This window comes from Scatophagus argus, chromosome 3, assembly GCF_020382885.2.
Source record: "Scatophagus argus isolate fScaArg1 chromosome 3, fScaArg1.pri, whole genome shotgun sequence".
NCBI classification, from domain to species: domain Eukaryota; kingdom Metazoa; phylum Chordata; class Actinopteri; family Scatophagidae; genus Scatophagus; species Scatophagus argus.
This window is the reverse complement of record NC_058495.1, coordinates 20,800,236-20,822,642: the sequence shown is the minus strand read 5'-3', so window position 1 is coordinate 20,822,642 and position 22,407 is coordinate 20,800,236. Positions and strand designations below refer to the sequence as shown.

Genomic DNA, 22,407 nt, shown 5'->3' with positions numbered 1-22,407 from the left:
CTGTTGCAAATATGCAGTTCTCACGGCAAAATGCATGAATGGAAGTATTGTCGGTTAATAAATTTTGCTTATGGTGTCCAACCAAGCTAAGAAACAACAGAGGCAGAAAGAGACAGAAAATAAGAAATTAGGACACGCTTGAGAGAAACGTAGAACTCTGCACAAATTACTGCAGAAGAAAAGCAATTCATGAAATAACAAACAGAAAGTGGAATTTGTCAGCCTGCATGGTGTACTGCAAGGTGTTCCTACAGTAACGTCTTTCCCCTCAATAAAAAGAGACCTGGGACCAATTTTGTGAGGTTTGTTTAATAATTCAACACAGTTAAACCAATTCAGTTCAAGTGCCCAGATGGTATTTTTATTAGGCAAAAAATGCTTGATACTTGAGAAGAATAATTTACTTGTGTTGCGAAACTGGCAGAGTACCTTCGAGCCACGCGGAGTTTACTGAGCAGACAATCAGTCGGGCTGTTCTTCAGAGTACTAATTCAGCAAAACAATAATTTCATGAATATCATTGTGTTTGTGCTGTGGAGGCAGGGTGTGGATGGGCAGAGGGAGCAGTGGTCACTTTATGCACTGTGCCTTGTTGTTGCTCATTAGATTTAAAATTAAAACAGCATGTGCTATGCTTGCTCTAACTTCTGACTGCGAGGAAATATAGTATCACTGCAAGCAAGAGTGTTTCTTACTTGAGGATGTGCCGTATTCAGCACACACAGACATTTTCACCCGAGGACATGGAGCTTTTTCCCCTCCTTCCCCTCCTTCCTGTCAACAGCTGGAGGAAATGACAGTGACTGATCTCGGGTTGTGACATTAGTTATCTGAGTCATTGTTTGCTGTACAATCCGAGAGTTTTAAATCATTGCCGTGCAGTTCCTCTCCCAAGTTTTCCAGGGTGTAATGAAAGCAGAAGCACAGTACCCTGAAGAGGGATGAGTGGAGTGTATTTCTGATATCTCTGACCTTACCAAATCCTGCCCTCTGGTCAAAAAACACCTGCTGAGCTGTAGTCAACAAGACCAGGAGTGCTTGTTAATTATCAGCCTCAAGCACTTTATTTTGAAGATAACATTTAAAGAAAAGGAACTGGGGGAAAAAAAAAGAAGTGTTCATCGACCATTGTTTTCAATATTGAAGGAGTTAGTGGTGAAGACATAAAGCAGCAAAGTGAATGGCAGTGATGGGGCAGGCACGGGGCTGTGTTGATTGACACTGCAATACTGTCCTATTCCTTTTGATGGGATTAAATTGTCATGACCTCTCAGATATGGAAATTGAGTCACTGATCTAAGGCTTTGGAAATGTCAACATTTTTAAATTGAGACCAGTTAAAGGCACAGTTCACACTTTCCCAGGCTTTATTTCAGACCACTGAGGAGAAACTGTACGTTTATGAGCCCTCTGTTTTTTTGGTTTTGTTTTTTTTTTTTTACACAATAAGCAATTTTGGTTGACTGTTAAGTCTCATTCCCAGGTCATCAAATATATAATAATATAGCTTAAAATATATACAATAACTAGATGATCCACCAACCCGTCGGCATTCGACCATTTGGGAACAAGACTTGACAGTCAACCAGAATTACTTATTGCACCAAGTCTCAAAATGTAAAAATAACTCAACAAATCTAACATAATGCTGTAAAACATTTAATTCTAGCTCTGCATCCTGGTTATATTCTATTCTCCCCAGCAGAGTGATAGGGTTTAAAGATAACAGCAGAAAACTCCTCACATATATAATATGAAAGCCAACGAATAATCCCACACCAGCATTCATATCTTATCAAATAAAAGATATGAATGCTGAATATTGGACCTTCTGATTTTGGCAAAATGCACATATTATAGATCATCACACAGGCTGCTGATTCACCTGACTTTATTTCATACAAACCTCACCATCACAGTCTTATCCCGCTGTGGTCTATCACAGCAGCTTTAGTAATAAAAAGCTAATAACCCTGCAACTCCTGCCGTACACTTTTGCCGTGGATCAGGGGCAGAGGGGGTAACTGGGGTGTGAAATAGACTCCAGTTAGCTGATGGACACATGAAAAGACTCGGATGGTTGGTTGTCAGTCACACCGCCACACCCGCCTTTGCTCCATCTGAAGTTAAAATATGAATCTAAATAGCCTGGAAAATGCATTTTTCTACCAATAGATCCCAGAAGTGTTGGGGGCATCATCGCAGGGAGTCATTTGAAGCGCAGATGCACACTGCTCTGTCTGGTCCGCCGTGCAGTAGGAGGGGTTGTAGTGACGCTGTTATCCAATGGGCACCGGCTTCCTCTGGACGGAGCTCAGCTTCTCTGTCTCAGCGGCACTTTTGCGCCAGACAAGTAAGGACGGTCTCTCACTCAGCATCCGAGAGGAAGAAAGGGACTCCGGGAATTACTGAGGTGTATTTGGCGAAGAAGACTCATCTCTTCCCATCCTTTTCCCCCCTCTAACACGCGGTTTTTGCAAAGATGAACGTTGGCTGCGTCATCCTGGCATGCACCTTACTTGTGGTAGCATCCTCGGTAAGATGAGTTAATTTCTCCATGTCTTTTCGGCTAACTGTACTGTGGAAGTGCTGCACTGCTGTAGTGCTGACTTGGGCTTTGCCGCGCGGTGGACGAGCCCTCGAAAGTGGCTGTGAGAGGTTCACTCCCCCCACGGCGCTGCTTTAAAGCCAACAGTATGCGTGTAATCGAGCTTAATACGGCGACGTTTAAGGTCAGGATTATTTTTATCCAAGTGTGGTGTAAAAAAGTCTCCAGCAACTCTGTTCGTTAGCCTCTCCACCCTCTCTCCTAAATCAACTGCAGTGCATTATTGCAGAGCACAGTGGTTTCTGGAGGGGCTTTTCGCTCTGTTGCCTGCGATCGACTTCGTTTACGCACGTTTACGCACTGTCATTCTCCTTTTCCACATTTCTGGGATTTATGGCTTAGTGGAAGACTTAGTTATTTTCTTTTTTTTCTTTCTTTTTTTTTTTGCTTTGCTATTAGAAGCAAACCAGCCGTTGTAACCTTTACTTTATTTTTAAACTTGGGCAAATAATGTTCCTGAAACCAGCCTTATAGTTTGCTGACCCTTGTTGGTGTCCAGTCAGGAAGATATTAAGACACATATATTATGCAACAAAGTGCAGTATATTTTCTGCATGAAAACATGAATTCATGTGATAAATGAGGTGTATCAATGCAAGTACAGTCTATGGAGATGCCGGCTGGAAATACTGCATGCTTGCAGTTGTGCTCGTATATAAACACTATGATTTAATGCATTTGGCTTCTTTCGTCTGTCTCTTTCACACATGCACTCAGTCTGTGCATCTCACACCCCAGTCAGCATGCAGTATGTATGTTTGAGTTACACATTTCCCGCTAGTCATGGTCATCATCTTTACAATGGCCGTGCCATCATGGTGAAAGTTGTAACTTCTATGTTATTCAACATGTCATGATGATAATATCTGTAATGGTGATAATGATGATGATGATTGCCACCATTACGATAATTTGTTCGCTCTTTTGTCGGTACTTCACTGTCTCGTGAGACGTGATGTTTCACTACAGTGAATAAAAGCAGGTGTTTCAGCCCCAGCTGTGGATTTCCACAGTGTGACAGTTCCAGGTGCAGCATGCTGTATTCTGAAGCAAACCACTCGCTGCAGCCAGAGAGGCTACGAAGCTCAATATCAGTGTGAAAAGACTGAGAGATCAGCTTGTGACCCTGTGGCCGCAAGTCAATTTGCCAATGCTTAACAGGCCATCTTGTTTTATTCCTCAGGGGGGTAAGGCCAACCAGCCCCTCAAACCCCCATGCAGACCAGGCTTCTCCCAGAACTTCTACACAGTGATTGTCTCGAGAGACTTACTGCACGGCCAGAGCATTCTCAAAGGTAAGTCTGCCGCTGCTGGATTTCATTTAGTAACTGATGGTATTTTCTCTTCTCTGCCCAGATTTGTCTGCAACCTCGTAGAGCGATTGAGTGAGTGAGTGAGTGTGTGTGTTTATGCATGTGTTTGAAGTGGAGGTGTATGTTATTTTCTCTCCAGCACTCCTAAAGAAGGGCAGAACACAGTCTGGTTGTGGCTGTGCAACAAAAGAGCAGACGTGCATGTATTCCAAGTGATTTGTTCAAGCAGTTAGATTGAGTTGTGATGCGTTCTGGGTTGAAAAGATCACGCAGTGTGAGGAAACGCAACAAGACAGCGTGTGTGTAATGCATTATGTTCAAGAGTTGTCATTTGATATTGAGTTTCACCGATGGGTGAACACTTAAATGACTCTAATTGCAGTGGAAAAAAACAATACATTTATTCTTGTTTGACTGACTATATAGCAGGCAGACACATTTTGATGGCATGTTGCCTACTCTGCATGTTTGCAGCTGGAAGCCCAAAACTTTTATTTCAGTCCCACTGTTCATTGTAATACATTTTGCAGCCTTTTTTATTCTTTTTGTTTTTCAGCGAAATCCAATTCTATTTTCATTCGCTCCATTTCTTTTCTGAGCAGGCAGTGTACTGAATCCACCGTGAGCTTCATCTCCTGCCATTTGAAATTATGCTGTAGTTTCTTCAGCGTGTCTCTTATATTTGCTGGTGCATCTTTGCCATAATGGATAAAAAATCCTCCTCGCTCACGTCCTAAATGCCCCAAACGCTTCTATAATATAGAATTATATTATATTTATACCTCTATCCTACAACTGCAATATGAAGAGATTGCCCCCAACATGTGGAGTGCATCAGCATTTTGAATATTTTTATATCCGCTCTGTGGATTTCTGCTAAAACTCAAGGGGCTCGGTAATATGGGCTCAATATTTAGGTTGGCAAACATACACTTTCTCCTGTTTCTGTTTTCCCTTAACCTACTCTATACGATTCCTCACATATGTAGGCAACATCTTAACCACAGTGTACAGTAAGCTTAGCTCTCCCCTGGCAGTTTAATATTATTGCTTTTATAGCCAAATATTTGTCCATTGTAACGTGAAATGCTATTTGCCAGGAGGAAATGGCATTGTCATTGTAACAGCTGTTTGAGCATTTTCCGCCTGCGAGCAAAACAATTGAATTATTCTGGAGGTTATTTTGTTATTTAGGAGGCTGACAAGGACAGTGCAGCCGGTCAGTGGGGAGCAAGTTTGCCTGAAGGGGCTCAAGGTTTCTGCCTGTTTGGAAATGGGCTGAGGCATCCTCACTGACCGAAACAGTGTTAACAGACTGTGATGACACAAGCCAGTGATGTGATATGTTACAGATAAGGTATGTTGGTTCCTCCTCTTGTATTTGTTATATGCGAATTAGCCCGAGGGGGTAATGCATCCTGGTGTACATAGTATCTGCTAACTCTTCTATTTGAAAAAGGTTCAGTGCAACGCTCAACTGCATCAATTTGATATAGCATACGTGCTACACCAGCTCCAGCTCTGATCCCATATTACCTTTGCTTCCAGTCTCTCGCTTTCATTTTGTTTGTCTCTGTGTTTGTTCTTTGTGAAAATCAATCAGAGGGCCATGCTGTCCTCCCAACTGGCCACTCAAAGGGATATGGGCTGCAGCAGCTTATGTCCTCATGCAATGATGAATGTGCAGGGGCTAGCCTTACTGAAGGTCTGTGTTCTATACAGCAGAATACAAAGCGGCAGGAAGCCTTTAATACTAGCACCACAATATGTATAACCCGAAACTGTCACTTTCCAAGAAAATGAATGTGGCTGGAATGAGACGAGGGAGGGACTGGGATTCTCCAGAGCTGGCTAGGGGGTTGCTGGACCGCTGTGGGCCATGGCTGTTGTCTCCCTGGAGAGATGGACAGTGAGCAATGAGGGAAGGACTAAAGAGCTGTGGCCCAGCAGGTGCAGTGTGAGGAGGCAGGCCTCTATTTCCAGTTGTTGAACAATGTGTGGACTGCAGCTCTTTTCATGCTGAGGCAGAGGGAGGAGTTGCTTTTCTTATGCTGTTTTGTTTTGATGGGGTGTAGGTAGTTTCCGCCTGACTCCATGATATTTTTGATGACAAATTCATTAACACCAACCTGAGTTAATTGAATGTGTTGGAAATATTTTCCTTGTTGCTATGGCTGTAAACACCCCGGCTGTCTCGTTACGTGTTTGCCATTTTCCGAGGTTTCCGAGTGGTATTGTAAAGATTTGAATGTGAACTGTTCTCTGCTCCCACAATGTTTCAGTGTCTCTTTGTTTACTGTTGCTGTGTGTGGATGTTTCGATCAATCAGCAACAAACATCACATTGTGTATACATATCTTAAAATGATGGCTATCTACAACAGCTGATCGAAGTGGAAAGGCAATTTTTCTCCATTGTTTACCTTCAAGGAGGTCATTGATTTGTATTCCTTTCAATACAGACTGGAAATTGCAGAGACTTTAGACTTGCTTAAGACAGATGAGCTCTTTCATTTCTGCATTTATTATTGTCTGGCTTGTGTCATCTTTATTTGAAAGTGCAAAAGATGTTTTGGGGGAATTTTTAAGCTTTTAGAAATGACAGTAGAGCAATCACAGTCAATGAGGAGTGAGAGATGGGGAACGACATGCAACGAAAGTCTGGGGATGTTGCAGTTCATGGTAAATGCCTTAAACCCTTAGGCCATTAGGCCAAACCAACCTGCAGTTTTATAAAGCACCCCCCCTCCACACACACACACACACACACACACACACACACACACACACACACACGCACACACACACACACACCTGATCAAAAGCATAGTTTTAGAACTTATAAGGCAGTGGAATTTTCTCAACCTACAAAGGATCAAGTAATTCTTTCTTCACTGATTTCCCAGTGTTTTCGCTTATAGCCACAAGATTGCCACTCAGCAGTGTGAGGTTCTGTAATGTGTTGTTTTGTTTCTAACTTTAGTCCTGAAGAAGTAAAACTCTAATATTTTACTTAACAGTAATGTTTTTCTTCTTGCCTTCTTGTGACTCCATCTCCATCTCAAATTCCCTTAAACATGTTTGGAACCACAGCTTTAACTTCACATTTATGTATCATATGAACAAATGTCTTTCACTGGACAGTAACAAAAGGTGAATAATGGAAACAAATGCCTCTGCCTAGAGGTAGAAGCACAATCAAATGTAAAACATGATAGTGTGGCTTTGAAAATGGTCAGCAGTTATTGAAATGGCAGGCGGTAAATACATGACATTTTACTAAAACATTGATGAGGTCTTTCTTCTTTTCAATAGTGTCCCATATAGGTAGAGTGAAGCGTCCAGTCAAGACTTGAAAGGTCATTTTTCAATGGTAATGCATCTTTCAGTGCCCCAGTGCCCCCTTTGGTCATTCTTGGCTGACTTTACAAGCTAAAAAGACTGTTATGGCTTTGTGGTTCACCATAAAAGACCTTTGTTTAACTAACTCGCAAATATCTGCTAAGTTGTGCTGAATAAATCATCCCACGCTCCCATGGAGATGTCTGTCTGAGAGCTGGGTCAGAATTGGAGGAGCCAGACTGTGGCACACAGACAGGCAGACAGCCGGGCTTTAAGTCTTGGTCCGTGCAGATCCTCGGTGTGGGCAGATAAACCATGAAAAGAAATATTCCAGTGATTGCACATCGCTGTGTAAACCATCACCTCGCTGCAAGAGCCAGAACAGACACCTCAGAACACGGACAAGGTGATGTGGTCTCAGCACAAAAGAAATTGATTTGAAATACAGTTCAGTCAGGATGGTGTCTCTTTAAGTCACTGTCAACGCATGTTTGAAAAAGCAGCAGTGATGAGTTTCACCTCTTGCCCATTTGCAGGTGAGCAACAGTGCTCTGTGTGACTTAAAACACGTGTCTGACTGCATATTTTGCTTTACTTCACCAAGATTTTGTGACAAAGAAAATTACTCTGATGGATTTACTTGATTGCAGAAACCTGGCTACTGGAGACAAATCGATTTCAGCTTTTCAGTGGTGGGTTTTAGCAGAGGGCTAGTTTTTTTTTGAAGACAAACGAGATATAAAATAATGATAACTTGATGCTCGCAGGGAGCGTCACAAAAGCCATGTTGTGTTCCCTAACCAAGCACACAATATCTTGTCATTAAGCCTGGGCTTTGCCACCTCAACTCCGCGCTGCCCTTTCAAACAGAATGGAATTGTGTTCTTTTTCAGTCCCTGTATTGTCTTTTGAATCACAGGAGATGAACTCGCTCTATGAAAAAATAATCTACAATTTTCCTTGCCTCTTTCATCCCAGGGCTTTTCTATTGCAGTTATTTTATAATGCTGAAGTCCATGCAGAACTCAAAAAAAAAAAAAAAAAAATGCACACACTGTATTTTAATCTAAAAGATTAATTTGGGGGGGGGGGGGGGGGGGTTCACGCGTCCTTCAGCTATACGCTTTCAGCATGGATTTCCTATTGTTTAATTCCATCTCTAAAAGTTACACATCCAAAATGACTTGTAACATGACCCCAATTAGACTACAGCAGGGAAATCTGGCAAGGAGCCATATCTGCTTTGAAACAGCCAGCTTGGCATTTGCTGTGCTGTGGAGAACTTCTGACTCCTAACCTACTATCCAAAGTGACAGGGCTTTCATAAGTACGTCCAGACCCAAGAACTGAGGAGGGGAGGAGGGATTATGTTTCCAGGCATTTGATAAGCGGGATGCCATTTTCCTTCTGACTCACGAATGTCTCTCTTGTCCTCCAGAGTCTTTCATCTCTGCAGCCAGGACCTGCAGTCTGTGGTGAGCTGATAGAATACAGGTGCAGAAGATGAGCCACATCATTTCTCTTTATCTCACCCGCCTTCTCACCAAACCAAGCTACGCTCCTATATCCCTCAAAGTCCCCACAACATGACATACAAGCTGAGCCAATTCCATCAAGCAAGCCACCCAAGATATAGTACATGCCACAGCACAATGCATTTCATCCTGTTTTGTAGTCATTTCCTCAGTGGGGATAGTAAGTAAAAAAAAGGGCGTTTTTGATAGATGGGAAAGCGGTTGTCAGCAGAAGTATTATTGCCTCTTGTCAGCGCTTCCATGTGAATTTTAGTAGTTCTAGTGCACTGATCCCCTCTAAGCGCCTTTCACTGTGCACTGGTGTTAGTTTTAGTCTGGTTCTAGTCTTCGTCTTTGGGTCACGACATGTGCTCGCTTGGAGTTTTGCTACAACACTGATGGTTTCATTGGTTCTGGTGCCCACTTAGAGGCAGGCACGATTCATCTCGACCTCCTTGCATTGGACGGTGAGAAGCTGTTGGAGAAAGCTCAGAGGTTCTCTGCCGTATTTTTAAAAGCACTGCGCACAGTCTCTGTTTCCATTCTACTGGGTGAGATTATGCAGTAGATCTCCATTTCCTGACAAAATAGAGGTGAGTTAATTGTGCCCTGGATTCTGACCTTCAAACTGAGCCGACTTTGCGATATCAGATCTCAGACTGCGTCTTCAAGCGCTGGAGGCTGCGGGTTAAATCACTGAGTGATTATAAGGAAGAAAGAAAAAACACTTTTGATGGTGTTAGCCAAAGAGTCCTTGGCATGGAATTAAGGAATGAGAAAGAGGCTGTGTTGGATGAGGAACTACAGTCATAGTACTGTATTTCTGGATTCAAGAGAAGGGCAAATTTTGGTAAAAAGTATTTGTGGGTAAAGTTTAAAGTGTTCTCATTTCTGAGAAACTGTCTCCAAATGACACGACTCTCACGATGGATGCCTTTCTTTATGTGGACTAGCAAAGAAAGCTGAAAAAAATGAGCATCACGTCTACAACTGATGACCTTGTATTCTACTATTTGCATTTGTTATTGAAAACCTTTTTTTTTAAATTGACCACCCTCCCTCTAATCAATGCATATTAGCACTTCACATCTCAGTGCACTTTAACGATCGGTGGCCTTGATCAAGACTGTATTGTTTTGTTTTGGTTTTTTTTTGTTGTAGTGCATACATGAACAATTTTCCCACTAGGAGACCTCGGTTTCACCTTTTAGCTCTAAGCGTAACCCAGAATCTACCAGTTCATTACAAAGGTTTTTCCCGCCTCCTCTAGGCTTTCAGGATTTACATGCATCTGAATACAAATCAGGTCTTCAGTATTGAAGTGGTGTTTCTTCAGCTCAAATTATTCACTTGTCTGTTATCCTGCCTGTTTGTATTGTCATGACAATGTGCACTTCAGTGTCACTTAGGTGGATTATTGGAGAGATCATTAATATTACAATTAACAGAGAAAAAGATGAGGGCTTTGATGACAGCTACTCTGAGAGGAACTAAAAGGAACTCAGTGCAAACCTCGGCTTTTGGGACATAATGTGGAAAAGCTCAGTTTGAACCAATTTTCCATTCAGTTATCAGCCTGAAGTTGTGGCTTTTTTCTGTGACTGGCTTTGAGTCGTGCCAGGCTTTCTTCTTTTAATAAATAAAATACACTGAGAAATAAAATGCAAGAATTCACATGCTGTATATATAGACCACATTTCATTTCCTGCTGTCCTTGGACATGTTAAAATTACAGTGTGGAGTCATGAGTCCTCAGATCTGCCAGGTCCTCCTCCTGGACCACCAAGAAGGCACATGGGACTGAGCACACGACGAGATAGGAGTAGAACAACAAGACAAATTATAACCAATTATAATTTATAAGTAATTTATATTATTCAGAAGTATTCAGCAGCAAAAGTAATGACTGACTTTACTTTCATTACTCAGCTGTGTCACATGGTTCCTTTAAACACCTCCAAGTCCTCTACAACCACGTCTCATCTTTTGTATTTAACAAGTAGAAACAGGAACGGAGACACTGTGGTTTAACAAGCAGGCAGCTGACAGTTTGCAGGGATTTACTGACCATCCAGCAGATAGCTTAGGCTTGATAATTGCATGCAGCTCTCCAGAAATCCCACCCTCAAAGTAGAGCTGCAGGTATCAAACTTGGTGATTCCTGAAAGTGGTCCTACCTCTGGCTAATGTTAGCAAGCCAGTTGTGAGGACTACATGAAAATAAGGCGACTTTGAAATTACTTGAAGTTGTATTTCTTGTTGGTGAGAGTCACATTTCTAGTTCACTAAGCACACGGATATGAAACCTTTAGCATAATCCGGTTAAGACAGCAAGGCCCAATTCGGAATTCGAAATTTGAAATTCAGAAAGTGAAAGATCATTTCCTGGAATTAGTAACTGTAATTACACAATTTCAGTCGTGTGCTCTACTCATTACTCCACACACTCCAGAATGTCAGACAGACATGTTGAGTTTGGCAGCATAGCTGTGTGTTTGAACCAGACTTGAATATTTCTTGTTATGTATTTACTAAGCGATGAGAGTCCATGAGATTGCGCTTTCTTGATCAGCCGTGCCTCCTTGTATTTTCTCCTCCACCTGCTCCTCAATCCTGACTCGGGGGCCCAGAGTGACACACAGCTCCTCGCTTTATTGATGAATTACAGCCAAGCAGTTTGACCTTGTGTTGGCACTTGACCTCACATGTTCTCCAGCACTCATATCCTCAGTCTGTAGCGGTGGAGGAGATGAAAAACACGGCCCAATCAAAATGATTTACGTCAGGCTTGACTCGCCACATAGATCCTTCTAAGCTGCTGCTACACGCATCTCCAGAGGGCTACGCTGTATTGTACTGTACGGCCATTTCTGAAGCCACGGGGCTTTTTATATTCTATCTCTTTAATTAAAAGACTACACTGTCAAGATGCCTTTGTTCTACAAACTCTAATATCAAGGAGGTCCCTTGCCAGAGAGCGACTTGTGCTCTACTTTGTCCTTTGTATTTATTCAGCCTGGAATCTATATTTGATCAGGGTGCCTTTGTGCTCTTGTTTTTACCCTTTTCCCTTTTTCATTTTTGTAAGTGCATAAACACACAATTATTTATTTTTACATAAACGCAGTATATTTTATGCATTTTGTGTATTTGTGTGTTTGTAGGCAGCGCTGTTTCCAGAGGGTGATTATCTTAAATGGAGAAATTAAAGGATTACAAACCAGCTCAATAATCCGGCTGTCAATCTCACAGCTCATTAGTAAGCAAAGTAGAGGGATGAGGGACAGACAGAGAGAGAGAGAGAGCTATACACTACCCTGAGAGAGAGAAAGAGAGAGACGTATACCTGCTTATGGTGGTAAAGATGTGAACTTGTCAGTCAAACAAAAAGCAAGGTTTTCTGTATTCCCATATTAATTAACTGCTTTTAATTACTAAAATACAGGCATTGATTTCACCTAAGCAACTGAGATGAAATGCCTTAACTGTATTTAAATGTAAATTACATTCTCCACAGACTCGTTAAATATGAAAAATATGACGTTTATTAAATTGGACATTTTGGTGTTAATATACTGAAACAAAGCAAAAGAAGACTTTGACATTTCTCATAATTTCTATTTAAAATGAGATTATTTGCACTCTTAATTGCTACTCAGCTCCTTGCTCGCAAGCTGAAAAGGAAACGTCTCTGCTGCTTGGATTGAGCACATTATAATGCGTTAAGACATGCATAGGAGCATGACTCCTTACATTAGAATCCATCTTAAGGATTCACGTTGTTGTTGTTGTTGTTGTTGTTGTTGTACCCATTATTAGTAAAATCGGAGATTATTTGGGGCTCGTTTCACTTTTGCTCCTCCTCACTATTTTAAATAGCAAATGAATGAGTGCAGCTACAATGATAGTGATGACTACACTAATAGATAAACTGTGTGTGTGTGTGTGTGTGTGTGTGCACGCTGCAGATTAGCCTTGGTGTTGAAAGATATACAGCATCTCTTCCACTTTTCACCAGGCTCTGAGGCACATAAAAGAAACAGTTTGGGAAACGATGGCACCATAAAAGAAAATGGAAACACAAATCCTGACTCCATCATGGAAAAAAGGGGGAATATTGCATCTCCTATGGCGGTGATGCTTTTTGGATCTGATTGTATCAATTTGCTGTCTATTTTGATCTAAAAATGGACTGTGTGCAGCCTCATTTGTTCGTGCACGGTGACTTGTGGATGGCCACTGCCAAGAAAGTATTTCCTATGCAGCTCGTCTCATCTCATTTAATTTGACACTCACCATTTTCTGGTTTGTTTGTTTGTTTGTTTTCACATTTGCATAGATTGTACTTTGCCCATTTAGATGTCTCTGTTTGACTTTAAATCCATTTTCCCACTTGAGACTTTCCAATTAGGATTGAGAGGCAGCCGTTGCTTTTAACCTTGTTGTTATGTTATAGAATTTTCGAGGTATATCTCTGCTGAACTTGTGCCGCTTTTTCCAGAAATCACTGGCTTGCCGTCGCTACCACAGCAGTCATTTTTCTGCTGTTTTGTGCATTGTCTGTTTGAAAGAGCTCATTCTGGCAAGGAATCAGATGGCTGATTTGGAAAGCACAATATGAAGCCATGCTCCGTCCTGTTGCGATACAGATTTGTCTGTGGGAGGCCAACAAATCTGCAAATATGCTTTGCTGACCGTAATAAACAGAAGATGCTCTGCCGAAGATTTGTAATGCAATTTAATCTGTTTCCTGTCCTCTCTCATTTCCAGCTCTGAAGTCAGTAAAAATGGAATCTTTTCATGTTTTTATTTCTTACTTTGCTTTCTTTCCATGGACACATTATTTTCTGTCTGTGTGTGTGTGTGTGTGTGTGTGTCTGTGTTTTTCTCTCTTTCAAAACCCGAGGGAGCTCATCATACTTTTTACCGACTCCCTTATGAATCCATTTCCTCAAAAACTAAGACACCAAACAAAGCACGACTTACTTGTCTGATTTATATTTAGAGCTGCACTTGCACAACAGCAGGTCACACATGCACACCTTGTATCCCACGCGCATGAACACACACACTCAAACACACACACACAGCGACACACTTAAACAGATTTAACTGTACAGGTTAATTCATGGTAGCAAAGGCCCCTGTAGGTATCCGTTCAAATGTTAAATGTGCCATTATACTATTAGCTTTGACCTCTAGATGGGTTTATTATACACAATAACAGTCAGTCTGCAGAATTGTATATTTCTGATCTCTGCTGCAGAATGTACTCACGGCTAAACTGCCAGGGACAAAACAGGAAAAGGGGAAAAAAAAGATTAATTTCTAAATCTGATTGTGCCTCTTGTACCTCTTGCTCACTTCTTGACATATTTGTGTGCGATGTGGATAGAGGCGCACTGCAAATACCCATGAGAAGATTATAGCCATCGGCTCGCAACAGTCAGAAATCCACATGAAACATCATTACCATGCCAAAGATGTCCCAGTTGCACACACAGACGTGTCTTTTGTCTCTTGTAGTCTTTGCATAAACAAGGGTTGGTTTTTTTTGTTTTTGTTTTTGTTTTTTCAAATATGCTTTGGCTTGACATTTGGCATTCTAGTCTTTATTTAGTGAGAAGCTGGTAATTCATAGATGCACAGAGAAAAATCTAAGGTTGAGATCCCACTTTTTTGATTGAAATATGGGAGCAAATCAATAGAGCCCTCCCTTTTGCTGGCAACGTGCATTGCAGACACATGCTGGTAGCATCGATCACAGCTTCAGAAGAATCACAGTTTTCCTCTCCCGCTCCTTTCTGTCTCTCTGTGTGCCTCTCTTCCCCTCTCGATCTCCTCCTCTTGTCTCTTTTCTCTCTGTAGCCTCGTATAGGTTTTCAGATAAAAATAATAGCTCTGAGAACCAACAGAGAAGGGAGGCATCGAGGAGGAGGGCTGAGGAGGGGTGGTGGTGGTGTTGGTGACAGTGTTTGTGCTCTGCACCACAACCCAGCAGTAAGACAATAAGAGGCAGTCTGACTAACTGTGGCCTCTGGGAATAGAAGCCTTCTTATTGCCATAAACAGCAATTTAGCCTGGGTAAAAGAAAAACGGATGCTGCCCTATTACTGTGTCGTGATGATTGCAGCCACCACAGGGCTGTGGCAAAGTGAATGATGGCTGTTACATACAGGCACCTACTTAAATGCAGTGTCAAATTTATAGCTGCATAAACCGATTTAACATAAAGGCTAATCCAAATGATGATATGTCAGAGATGCCACAGATAAATGACAGGTATTCTCAGCCAGTTCTGTACTTTGGTGCTCATTTATTGCCATGCCTGTGTTTGTTAAATGCAGACAGGTTGTTATGTTGATGGAATCTGCATACAGTGGCTCATGTCTGTGCTTGTAGCATTGGGCCTTTTTGATTTGCAGCCCACAGGTAACTGGCTGAACATGCAGTAGTCGTTTCTAATCTAGCCATCGACACTGGAAGGCTTTGAACAGGTCTTGAAAAGTATCATTATGAAGCTGAGAGTTAAACTTCCTGGTTGTATAAGCTGTGCTGCAGGGTTGTAAGCCCACTGCACATAACTCACCTGTCATGAATAAATATCCGACCTGCGTAGATATCTGGTTGGATTTCCTGATTTCATGTGGTGATTCACTGCTTGATTTACATTTTTGTTATGCTTTTCCAAGATTATATTAAACTATTGAAATACCATGCGATGCTGTGACCACAGCGATGTTCTTGCCTGTTATTTTTAACTGATAGCTTTGCATGCTTGGGTCAGGTTCAAGGCCTGTAGAGCTCATTATCCTACAGCTAGGGTGGATGCTGGCAACAATACAAGACCATCTTCCACCTCCAGGCCCTGAAGCACATTAGATGAAATGCAAGGAAGTTGGAAGAAGGCCTGAACATCAATGCAGTCACATGTGTGATCAACATAGTAAGCTGCTTAAGAGTTTATACCAAAGTAGTAGAGAAAAGTAAAGAACTGACTTAAACACTAGTACAATTACAAATGCATTAAACATGTACTTGACATTGAGTTGTTTACTATGTACAGAGTTCATTTCCATGGCATTCTGTTGGCCTCGGTGATGTCAAGTTATTGCAAAGATGCTAAAGCCAGATCGAACACTGTGTTGTTGCCATTATCAGAATATAATACAAGTTTATATTAAAGAAGTGAAATTTCCCTGTGTATCATTTAGTCAGTGTAAACAAACAGAGGATTATTACGTTGGTGGCTTTTCACTGAGTCCCTCACAGTTAACTCAGCCTTGCTGTAAGATTTTGATCAGTTTTGTTTTTGTGGCCAAGAATAATTTTTGCTTGATCAGAGAAGACCTGGAACTCTTAACTTACTTTGCAAATGACAAGTTGAAATACAACACAGAGATATAAACATGTATAAAAAACTCTTTTTGTTGTTGGGAAAACTCACTTTTTGTCACAGGTTCTCTTTTAGCCAGCAGCAACCCTCACACTCATGTCAAAACAGCTGAGGATGAGGAGAAAAGGTCCTTGCAGTAACAAAGTTTCAGAAAAGAATCTTTTTCGAAAAAGATTTAGCTCTGTTACATTAACTCAGTTTACCTGGTTATGTCTTAATAAATAAAAAAAACTGAATGTCAGCATGCTGCACATATAACAGTTGAATGTTCAGTGAGGAGGTGCGCTTAAATGGAAACGGTGACACAAGCATTTAAAAATAAATGCATATCTTAAAGATGATCATATGGATTGATGTGTTCACTTTGCATCAGCGATATTCTGATCCATCACTGATCCCGATTGATGAATCATTACACCCCAGTCATTTATACCAGTTGTGGTATTGTTAGTGCAGTATAAAGAAGCCTGGTTTCAGTAGATGTGACGCTCACATGTGAGCACACTAGCAGTCGGTCGCTGTACACATCAAAAACATTTCGCAGTTATTTTACTCTGTGATATCCCAGTGAATATCTTAAGACTTCCATCCTAATTCACAGTTGTGTATTTTTCATTCAAATTTAATCGAGGCTTAGCATTCATTTCTCAGCTGCCAACAGAGGGCAAAATGCAAAAAGAATCGCTAACTTTGTCTTGTTAATTGGCGTTAACAGGAACTGGTAGCAGTGTCAAAATGTAAGCCATACCCTGCAGTACTTGAAGATGCCATTTTCACAATGTTCTCTTAATCATCAGTCCCCCTCCAGTCATTCGCATATTTAATATGCAAAAACCACATCCACTTGTCACAGTGTTTTAACTGTAGGAACTGCATCCAAAAAGAATCAGGATTGGTACAGAAAAGCAGACAAATTCTTGCAATAGAGATTACAAAGATGTTAGTGAATTGGCCAGAGTGACCATTGACAGCAGACAGAGACAAGATCATTTTATTTGCTGGTGTAATTCTATCAAGCAAAGACATCATCAGGAATGGGTCACACATGGATCACTAGCCTTGAGCCTCTCCTCTCCTTCTCCTCCTCCCTCGTCTCCTCTCCTCTCCTCTCCTCTCCTCTCCTCTCTCTGTTTTTATTTTCTGTCTTTCTTCCCCTTGGAAGACTTTTAGATCCAATTTGCTGTCCTCTCTGTGCTCGTGTTGCCATCTTTCTCAGCTTCAGTGTCTTCAGCAGCCTGAAGCTCTATGTGAACTTCTCTTCACACTCAGGAGATTGTATCTGACGTGCAAGGGAGAATGGTGCAAACAGGGGATAAGATGTTGACAGCACACGCCCGTCTTCACTATTTTATAGAACATACGATACTTGGTATCCATATGTGTTTCCGTGCGCGTGTGGATATGTGTGTGCACACAAATGCTTGAGCTTCCTCTGATTTTCAATAATCTTACCGCACAACACCACAGTCAGAAGCAGGGCCCTTGCAGGCTGCATTCTAAATACTCTCAAGGCTAGAGGCAAAGCAACATGAATTTCAATGAATTATTAAACAGGATTATTTATTTACTTCCTCTGCACCCTGAACCACCTAACTGGCAAATCTACATAGCATTTCTTCGAACCTGTGGCACATTTGTATGCATAATTTACCTTTATGGGTGAATATTTTCTTTAGGATGTCGAGTTTAGTTTATTCTCTGTACACCTTTTGGAATCAGCTCAGTGGACTTTGAATTGTGTGGCCCTGTAATTCTAATAGACTTTGATTGTATGTTGCACTCTGCTTACTTTTCATGAAGAGACTAATTGTGAAATGTCAGTCAGCAGAATTCGTTTTGTGGCCATCATATAGTAAGTGTGACTTTAGGTTTGTTTTTTGATCAGTGGCATTGTGTGAAGCAAGTGTTATTGCTCTGGTGGCTGAGGACATGCCAAATGTATGTGTGTGTGTGTGTGTGTGTGTCAGACTATGTTGGCTGTGGCAGAAAGAGATGAATAAGCGAGCAGAGGACTGGAGCCCTGCCAGCTCGTGAGACTCCGACGCACTGCAGATGAGCCAAACCTCCATCCATTCACATGGAGCTCTTCGCGGCGGGGCGACGACATGCTCACATCGAAGGCGCGTCTGTCAGACTTTGTTTGCTGCTGTATGTTGAATGTACTGTAATTCTGTAGCAGTTTCCATTAACAGATATAGTTCCATCTTAACGGCATGAACAAATATCTCAACCTCGTGAACCAACAACCTTGGTTTTTATTATGTTTAGTTTAAATCAGAAAATCTTACCAACTCATGGTAAACATCATTATGTATTTATAAAACCCAGCCTTGGATCATTAGCAGCACAGCGCACATCAAACATGGCACCTTAATAAATAGCTAACAGCCCACGTATAACTGGAGCGCAGAGTGTGTGACCGACACAGATAGTACACATATGAAATGTAAATCAAAGTAAATGAGCTGACGCTTCTGTTCCTGCCTGTCTGAACCGACCTGTACAGCTCTCTTTACGTCGTCATTCATCTAGCGTGATGAGGCGTTTGGCGTGTGGTCAGCTACATCAGCAAGACTAACACTGCAGTGGTCCAGCAGGAGGGCAGTTACATTAGAGTACAATCCTCCAATATTACTGCCAGGGGTGCAGCGTGTGCCTGATAACAGTGTTATGAGTGTTTTGTATCGGGACTGAATCAGTTAATGAACGGACCCCTCAGGGCTAATAAATGCACATGAGCTGAGTCGTGTTATACTGGCTTTCTCTGTAAATACTGCCAGTTGGGCACAGACAGGAGATTTACGATTATTGAGGAACACTTGTCAGAGTGCTGTAGATCTGCCTGCATGCTTACATGGCACACATGTATAATCTAAACACTGGAAGGAAAAACAAAACAATGTTGTGGCTCAGTGAGCCTTTGTAGTTAGTTGCATTTGATTTGAATATGTATTTATTCACATGCTGCATTGTAAAGCAGTATGAATTAAATGTAGATGCAAATACCCACTAAATATTCTCCCAGCAGGCTATTTTCAAATAGCATTTCACCTGTCGAAATCTTCATCTAAAAGCCGTATTATAAATGCAAGATCAGAAGTCAATTTTCTTTAAAAAGAAATGAAAAATGCTAAGAGGAAAAAAAAAAAGTCAAGCGCAAATTGCTTTCTTTAGGATGTGAACCCAGAAACCAAGTTTCAGAGGGAGCAAACAGTCAAAGATGCCCTCCCACACAGAAGAAAAACTTGTACAGCTGCAGATGTACAGCAGCCACCATGACAAAAAGATCTGCTCCCTCCTATTATAATGAGACTTTCGAAGGCACCAGATTTCTGGTTATAACAGGATCTTCCTGTCTTTATAACAAGATTTATGATGATATCTTCTCCCCATTATGACAAACCAACATATTCATTTCAGTATGAAGAAGCTTCTCTCATGCTATGTTATCACAGCAATCCAGTCTAATGTGCATAATGTGAGGACGTTGTAACAGCAGGGAAGTTAATTATTTCATCATGTTTACCAAGGCGGTATGGTTAACGTTAAGAGATGAAAATATAGAAGATACTGTTAAAATCATATGAACGAAAAGTCTAACTTTAAACAGCTGCAAGCTTTTACAAGCTTTTTTTCACTTTTGCTACTTTTGGTGTAATAAAAACTGACAGGACAGCAGCTGACATGCTTGTTTTGTCATTTCATACAGTATTAACTACTGTGCTCTGTAATTGCAAAACCTTCCTGTGGTTCATACCATCTAACCTCATCTAAATGATTATCAGTTTTCTAATGTCCACAAGCTGCAGTGCTCTTTCTTTTGGCTTTGGCTATTTCTTGTCAAAATATGAGAGATTCTTGTGATAACGAGGCAACTCATCTTGCTATTTAAAAATAAGTTCCTTGTTGCAGCAAGATACGTTTGTATGTTGTTATAATGAGAAATGTTTTACTTTTTATAGAAAAATTTGTGCCATAACAACAAGGAAATCATTGTGTGAAGTCACTGTGTGAAACCAAATGGATTGAATTTCACTCTGCTGGTGCACAACAGACCTCTGACCTTTGCCTGTCTCTGACCAGTCAGGCCAACAGGGCGCATGCCATCATCTCCTCTACATGTGCAGTATGAAGCAGAGTGGAACCGCAGGAAGTAGTTTGGTGCCATATATGACCGTGCTGAGCACAGGGTCTGAGGTCTGGCAGGGGTCTTCCCAGGGGGGCCTCACCTCTGAGATACCAACTCCTGAATGTCTCTTTGAAGTGCTGGGGGAAGGTTAAGTGCTGACGGTTGTCATATGTAGTCTTGTAAATGCTGCTGAATCAGATCCAGCCGAGCTGAGTGCTGCAGTGCTCAGGTTACATGGCCAGCGTAATCATCAGAGAAAAGGTATTATTTGGGCCAGAGCTATGCTGATGCACTCTGACATAATAAAATGCAAAGGTTGTATGAGGGAAGTTGCATTAAAAATCTCAGAGGGCTGCTCCCTTTCATCACATGGACACGCACTGCAGCATCCACAGCAGGGTCTAAACAGAAGAGGGCTGCACTGATGGCATGCTGTTGAGTAGGAACAGGGTGAAGAGCTGAGCTGGGCTGAAGGAGGAAGACAACAGCACTGTGGCCTGCTGCTTTCTGTATGCCAGCCTGTGTTACGGTCTTTCTGTCTGTATATATTATCCTTGCTTTATCTCCTCTACATCATCATTGTTCTTCCCGTCTTTGCTGTTTGACATTTGGCCCCCTGCTCCCACCGCACTCATTATTCACCCCTTTGTCTGAATGCTGCTTGGTGTGGTCTCACATCTAGCTTGTGTTGAACTTTTCTGTAATGCCTCTACCGATTTTATTTGTTTTTACTGAATCAAGGCCACAGCAGTGAGCTCTGACAGGCCTCTCCATCATGCTCGACCTAATGATTGATCTCAGAAGGGCTGTGGGAGACTAAGGACTTACAGAACAAACAGTGCGCACGCAAGATGTGCGTGAAAAGCTCGCACGCACCAACATAGTTTTCCCGGTGAGGGCTGACATCAAGGTAAAAGCTATACGGCGAAAGTTAAATGAATTAAATTTCTGTCTCACATATGTTTAATTAAGACGAAGCAATTTTCGGCACATTTTTCTGCTTTAGATGTGAGCACTCCCAGTAAAAGCCCTTTTATTCACACTTATTTAGATTAGGCTCCGTGAGCCCATTAGCATGGTTTCTGTGGCCCCTTGGCAAGAGCTCTACTTCTGACATCCAACTCAATCATTTATGCTGGCTGGTGCCAGTGTCCATGTCCAGCACAGAAAGATGGCACACAGGCGGGGGGTGGCAGGCTGCTCTTCAGATGGTCTCAATACATTTGTATAAATCAGAACAGTTCTATATACATCAACATGTGATGTTTGACAATTGTAACCTGATAACATTTATATACAGTCCAATACAGTTGTTGGAATTCTCAAAATCAGACATGAAGCGCTTTCAGTGTCATTACAAAAGATCGAACTGCTCAGCTACCTCTATTTGATTGATACTTGTGTGAAATGGGATCCAAACTGCACCACAGTCTGCTTCCATTTACACAGAAGGCTCCATTGATAACGAATGATAACAGCGAGATCTCTGAGGGATATCTGAGTAAAATGGTCTGCTCATTCAACAGATTACTGTGACGTGTTGGGCTGCAGTGACAAAGTATTGAGAGCGAGCGCTGTACTGAGGAGCAGGCACACACAGGACAGAAGGCTTGTGTCTTCTGCATGTGAGACAGCAGAGCTAGAAGAAAAAAGGGAGCATCAGCAACGTGGATGATCAGAAACTACTGAGTATTATGTCCTCTCTTTGGGTTTATCCTCTCTCTCTTCATCTCTCATTCTTTTCTCTTCATGCTTGCCTCACTCTGCTCTATTTTCTGTTGTTCAGTTATGCCCTTTGACCGTTTTGCCCCACTGGCCTCCATCCTGCATAAACCCATTCTATTAACAGTAAGTTGCTTCCTTCAGATAATTCATAGCCATCCGGTTAAGTTCAGCTGTGTTGAACTTAAATTATACTTCTGCCAAAATATCTCATAATTACATTCATATGGGCTGTGGGTGGTGCTCTCATTGCTATATGATATGAATTCCCTCTGGTTTCACATTATCATTGCTCGCTGAAATGCCACCAAATGTGACATTTAGGCCATCTGAGGCACTGTATCATCTCAGTGAAAAAAGGTTTGGATTTTGCATGATTAAACT

The 22,407-nt window shown here is 41.6% G+C and overlaps 1 protein-coding gene across 2 annotated transcripts in view; it reads left to right on the top strand.

Moving 5' to 3' along the window:
• The first annotated feature begins 1,967 nt into the window (after positions 1-1,967).
• The window catches only part of cdh4 (cadherin 4, type 1, R-cadherin (retinal)), a 190,216-nt gene continuing 169,776 nt past the window's right edge, over positions 1,968-22,407 (top strand). For both annotated transcript variants that reach the window (XM_046384615.1, XM_046384614.1), the window contains exons 1-2: positions 1,968-2,536; positions 3,792-3,903. In XM_046384615.1, coding sequence (XP_046240571.1) covers positions 2,483-2,536; positions 3,792-3,903 — 166 coding nt within the window. In that variant the 5' untranslated portion in view covers positions 1,968-2,482. The remainder of the gene's footprint in view (positions 2,537-3,791; positions 3,904-22,407) is intronic.